Below are 6,299 nucleotides of genomic sequence, written 5' to 3'. Positions count from 1 at the left end.
CATGAGTTAATATGCTTACTTTTTCAAGAAGAGACCAGCTTTGTCATCTGAGGCAAAAAACACATGCTTGGCATTGTTACCTGATTTATATAGTTCTGTACTTCCTTAAATATCTGGTTTTTAAAATGGGAGTGGCTATTACCATTTGTTGTCTACTTTAGCTTACATTTTAACTCCTACAAATTGGAAGGGTGAGAGGAGATTTATAATAGAAGATAATAGAAAAGAAAGGGTTTTTTCCCCTCCTGGTTGTGCATTCATTCTTTTAAGAACCATTAGAAAGAAAAATGTGGGGTGCCTGGGTGGCTCACTTGGTTAAGTGTCCAACTCTTGATTTCAGATCAGGTCATGATCTCTTGGTTCTTGAGTTAGAGCCCCGCATCAAGCTCTGTGCTGACAGTGTGGAATCTGCTTGGGATTCTCTCTCCTGCTGTCTCTGCTCTTCCCTGCTGCATGTGCATTTTCTCTCAAAATAAATACACTTAAAAGAAGAAAGAAAATCATTCTCCTTCTCCTAGTGTGTATCAGGTTACGTGCCTGAACAGACTTTATCATATCTCATTAAAATTCTCCTCCCAAAAGAGCATCAGTTGTGAGTAGGTGAACAGAAACCTGTTGTATAAAGAGCTAAATGTACAGAGAAGTACATAAGGTATCTTATAATGTGTGATATTCATCTGATTTTATTCAGTGTGTTATTAAGAAGGACCCCTGTTCCTCAAAAACAGAATTTTCAGAGCTCAAGTCAGAATCCTATCTCCTTAGTGATGGTGGGACCTAGGAAGTGGTGTCACCTCCTTGAGACCCTCCCCTTTTCTGTCAATGGGGAGGGTAGCAAGGCCTGCTCGATGGGGCTGTTAGGAGGATGACGTGAGATGGTCTGACTGAAGTACTTCCCATAGTACCTGACAAATGACAGCACTGTTTAGGGCTGGAGAGAACCATCTCAACTGAGAGAGCTAGCACTGTTCCCTTCTGATGATGGCATCACACATTTAAGTTGCTTCTGGGCATGAATATGAATTGACACTTAAAAAACAGGAAGAGGATGAAAAAGCAGATTGGGTTTAATCTATAAAAGGTCTTGAGGGATTGGGTTTAATCTGTGGAAGGCCTTGACCTGAGAAAATACTGGAGTCCAGTGCTTGCCTTGTGTCACAGGGCCCAGATGACGGTGAATGCTGCCAACCTGACCAGGCCACGTGAACAGGACAGCAGGGCATAAAGGTGTGAGGAGATGGTCGTTTTCAGCTACAGAGATGGCATGAATGGTGACCAGGGGTTAAGACAACATAGTCCACACGGCTGCAGGTGTGAAAGTCAAACTCTGTCTTTATTCTTTTACCATTTTATTTGGGATAGGTAGCAGCACTGCCTGGGGAGCTCCTTGGAAGGGGAGGAGAGGGAATCTGTTGGTTGGAAATCTTACCTTTGAGCATCAATTCTATCTAATGCCTATTTTCAGCACATTTCATGTTAGACTTTTTGATGGCAAGTCAAGGTGTAGAAGGTAGATGGGCTCAGAGGAAAGGTTCTTTGCAACAGTTCAATGTAGTGGCCAAAAGTTTACTCTTGCATTTCATCATACGTGTACCTTGGAGTTATGTTTTTTGGAACCTGCCTTAAGAAAACACAAAGTTTCCAGGTAGCATATAGCTGTCCCCATCTTGCTTGCATCTCTGCCTTGGTTGATGAGATGCCATACTTTGCTGACAGTCACTAGTGGCTCTGCTATTGGTCTGATATGAAGCACATTCATAACTCAGCCATAAAATAGGGCTTTCTAGATAGCCAGATTCTTTCCCAACAGATACCTCTCCACCACCCCTAACTCCACCAAAATGAAGTAGAAGCACATCCTGAGTTGACCACTTTCTCTGGGCCTGGCCAGGCACATAGTAAGAATGTTGGCTGGTGATGGGCTCAAAACACAGCCCACTTGACTGAGCCATGTATATGCTCAGGCTTGACCTACCCTGGCAAAATCTGCAAGGATATTTTTAGACATTTCAAGTGATTGACTCCTCTGAGAAAATGATACATTAAAAAAATATATATATACACACATATTTAATTATTTTTTTAAAACCACAACTGAAAAATTTCTTTGCCAATGGGTAGAATTAAGTCTGACAAGAAACCCTAAGAGTTTTTTTTATTAGTACCATTATTGTTTTCTTTGGCTCCATGTATTATATTGGTAAGATGACAAAAAAAAGAAAAAGAAGAAAAGGAAAAAATTGTAAAAAGGCAAATATTTTGTACAAAAATACAAAGTTTTAAAAGCTCTTTAAGTATATTTCATATCATTACTAAGAGTTGGCCTATATATCTGTGTGTCTGCATATTTTTCTTACATTTGGGATTTTAGAAATGTACGGTACGTTTACACAGTATAGTTCTCCCTAAAGCTCAACAACCAATGATAGTCTTTTTTCTGATTGGAGCAATCCATACTTTGGAAGATGTGATTTGCATAACTGTGCAGTTACTGGCTGAAAAAAATCTATGTGATTCAGTCCATTTGCATACTGAAAATCAATACATCATACTGGGGGGAACATTTTAGTTCTGAAATCCTTGAGTAAAGGAAGATGGTAAAGATAACTAGCTGTCAATTTTTTCAGTAATTTGTTTTCAGTGCTTTTTTTTCAATCTGGTGAGAAGATGATGCAATCAGAAAGAAGTATCCTTTGCCCTTGAGAACCATCTGAAAATCTCTTGTTCTTACATCACAGTCCATTATAATGCAGATGGTGGTACTACAAAAGAGGAAAAATAATGGGCGTTAGTTTTTCTTAAAGAATAACTATGTACAATTCAAAAAAAGGAGCACATATTTTTATAGGAAAGATTCCAAAATACATCAATTATTTTTTTCAAGAAATGCCTATAAGTTCATATCCAGATTAACTAAAAGGTAAATGTCTCCTTTAAGGAGTCCATTCTGGGCTCAACTTAAATCTCAAGTGGCCAAACAAGGCAAACAAATGACAAACCTGGGTCACTTCTCACCCTCTACTGTAATTCTTTTTTTTTTTAATTGAATATAACTGACATACAATATTAGTTTCGGGTGTGTAATATGATTTGATATTTGTATACATTGTGAAATGATCACCATAATAAGTCTAGTTAACATTTGTCATCACACACAGGAAAAAAAAATTACCTTTTCATTTATATCCAAATTAGTTAGCATATAGTGCCATAATGATTTCAGGAGTGGAATCCAGTGATTCATCCCAACGAGTGTTCTCCTTAAGGCCCCTTGCCCGTTTAGCACATCCCCCCACCCACAACCCCTCCAGCAACCCTCAGTTTGTTCTCTGTATTTAAGAGTCTCTTGCGTTTTGTGCCCCTCCCTGTTTTTATATTATTTTTGCTTCTCTTCCCTTATGTTCATCTGTTTTGTATCTTAAATTCCATGTATGAGTGAAGTCATAAGTATCTTTCTCTAATTTCACTTCGCATAATATACTCTAGTTCCATTCATGTTGTTGCAAATGGCAAGATTTCATTCTTTTTGACTGCTAATACTCCATTTTGTAATATATATATACATACACACACACACACATATATATATATACATATATATATATACATACATACATACCACATCTTCTTTACATATATATATATACATATATACATATATATATATACATATATATACATATATACACATACATACATACCACATCTTCTTTATCCATTCATCTGTTGATGGACATTTGGGTTCTTTCCATACTTTGGCTATTGTTGATAGTGCCGCTATAAACATTGGGGTGCATGTGTCCCTTTGAAACAGCATACCTGTATCCTTTGGATAAATACCTAGTAGTGCAATAGCTGTGTCATAGGGTAGTTCTATTTTTTTTTTTAATCTAAAAAAATTTTTTTAATGTTTATTTATTTTTGAGAGAGAGAGAGTGTGAGTGGGGGAGGAGCAGAGAGAGAGGGAAACACAGAATCTAAAGCAGGCTCCAGGCTCTGAGCTGTCAGCCCAGAGCTTGATGCAGGGCTCAAACTCACGAACCGTGAGATCATGACCAGAGCTGAAGTCGGACACTTAACGACTGAGCCACTCAGGTGGCCCAGGGTAGTTCTATTTTTCATTTGCTGAGGAACCTCCACACCATTTTTCAGAGTGGCTGCACCCCACCAGCAGTGCAAAAGAGATCCTCTTTCTCCACATCCTCACCAACATCTGTTGTTGCCTGAGTTGTTAATGTTAGCCATTCTGACAGGTGTGAGGTGGTATCTCAGTTTGTATTTCCCTGATGATGAGTGATGTGGAGCATTTTTTCATGTGTCGGTTGGCCATCTGGATGTCTTCTTTGGAGAAGACATATTCATGTCTTTTGCTCATTTCTTCACTGGATTTTTTTTTGGGGTGTTGAGTTTGATAAGTTCTTTATAGATTTTGGATCCTAACCCTTTATCTGATATGTCGTTTGCAAATATCTTCTCCCATTCTGCTAGTGGTTTTATCTTTTTGCTAATTAAACAGCTTTGCTGTGCAGAAGCTTTTTATCTTGATGAAGTCCCAATAGTTCATTTTTGCTTTTGTTTCCCTTGCCTCTGGAGACATGTTGAGTAAGAAGTTGCTGTGGCCAAGATCAAAGAGGTTTTGCCTGCTTTCTCCTCGAGGATTTTGATGGCTTCTTGTCTTACATTTAGGTCTTTCATCCATTTTGAGCTTATTTTTGTGTATCGTGTAAGAAAGTGGTCCAGGTTCATTCTTCTGCATGTCACTGCCCAGTTTTCCCAACACCATTTGCTGAAGAGACTGTCTTTATTCCATTGGATAGTCTTTCCTGCTTTGTCAAAGATTAGTTGGCCATATGTCTGTGGGTCCATTTCTGGGTTCTCTATTCTGTTCCATTGATCTGTGTGTCTGTTTTTGTGCCAGTACCATACTGTCTTGGTGATTACAGCTTTGTAAAACATCTTAAAGTCTGGAATTGTGATTCCTCCAGCCTTTGTTTTCTTTTGCAGGATTGCTTTGGCTATTTGGGGTCTTTTCTGGTTCCATACAAATTTTAGGTTTTGTTTTTTTTTTAAGCTCTGTGAAGAATGCTGATGTTATTTTGATAGGGATTGCATTGAATATGTACATTGCTTTGGGTAGTATCGACCTTTAACAATATTTGTTCTTCCAGTCCATGAGCATGGACAATTTTTGCATTTTTTTGTCTTCTTCAATTTCTTTCATGAGCTTTCTATAGTTTTCAATGTATAGATTTTCACCACTTTGGTTAGGTTTATTCCTAGGTATATTATGGTTTTTGGTGGGAAAAAAATTTTTTATGATGGCTTTTTTATTTTTTTATGTTTGTTTATTTATTTATTTTGAGAGAGAGAGAGAGTGAGCACAAGCCGGGGGGGGGGGGGGGGAAGAAAGAGGGAAAGAGAGAATCCCAAGCAGTCTTTGCACTGTCAGTGCAGAGCCCAATATGGGGCTCAAACTCCTGTATCGTGAGATCATGACATGTGCCGAAATCAGGAGTCCAATGCTTAACCAACCAAGCTACTCAGGTGCCCCTAAGTTTTTATTTTAATTCCAGTTAACATATAGTATTACATTAGTTGCAGGTGTATAGTATAGTGATTCAACAATTCTGTACATCACCCAGGGCCCATCATGAGAAGTCCACTCTTTAATCCCCATCACCTATTTCACCCTCCCACCACCAACTTCCCCTCTGGTAACCATCAGTTCTCTATAGTTCAGAATCTGTTTCTTGCTTTCTCTCTCTCTCTCTCTTTCCCTTCTTTCATTTGTTTCTTAAATTTCACATATGAGTTCAATCATATGGTATTCTTCTCTGACTTATTTCTCTGAGCATTATATCCTCTAGCTCCAGCCATATCATTGCAAATGGCAATATTTCAGTGTTGTGTTTTTTTTTCAATGTTTATTTATTTTTGGGACAGAGAGAGACAGAGCATGAACGGGGGAGGGACAGAGAGAGAGGGAGACACAGAATCGGAAACAGGCTTCAGGCTCTGAGCCATCAGCCCAGAGCCTGACGTGGGGCTCGAACTCACGGACCGCGAGATCGTGACCTGGCTGAAGTCGGATGCTTAACCGACTGCGCCACCCAGGCGCCCCAATATTTCAGTGTTTTTAATGGCTGAATAATATTCCTTTGTATTTATATATATACTGCACATTTATCCATTCATTAATCAATGGACACTTGGGGTGCTGTTGTAAATAATGCTGCAATAAACATAGAGGTGCATATGTATTTCTGAGGTAGTGTTTTCATTTTTTTCAGATAAGTGGC

At 38.7% G+C, this 6,299-nt stretch overlaps 1 protein-coding gene across 1 annotated transcript in view; it reads right to left on the bottom strand.

The window, feature by feature from the left end:
• Nucleotides 1–1,314: 1,314 nt before the first annotated feature.
• The window catches only part of COLEC12 (collectin subfamily member 12), a 194,186-nt gene continuing 189,201 nt past the window's right edge, over nucleotides 1,315–6,299 (bottom strand). The window contains exon 10 of the mRNA XM_023241800.2: nucleotides 1,315–2,762. Coding sequence (XP_023097568.1) covers nucleotides 2,743–2,762 — 20 coding nt within the window. The 3' untranslated portion in view covers nucleotides 1,315–2,742. The remainder of the gene's footprint in view (nucleotides 2,763–6,299) is intronic.

This window comes from Felis catus, chromosome D3 (assembly GCF_018350175.1).
Source record: "Felis catus isolate Fca126 chromosome D3, F.catus_Fca126_mat1.0, whole genome shotgun sequence".
In the NCBI taxonomy this organism is placed as follows: domain Eukaryota; kingdom Metazoa; phylum Chordata; class Mammalia; order Carnivora; family Felidae; genus Felis; species Felis catus.
This window is presented reverse-complemented; position numbering and strand designations above follow the sequence as displayed.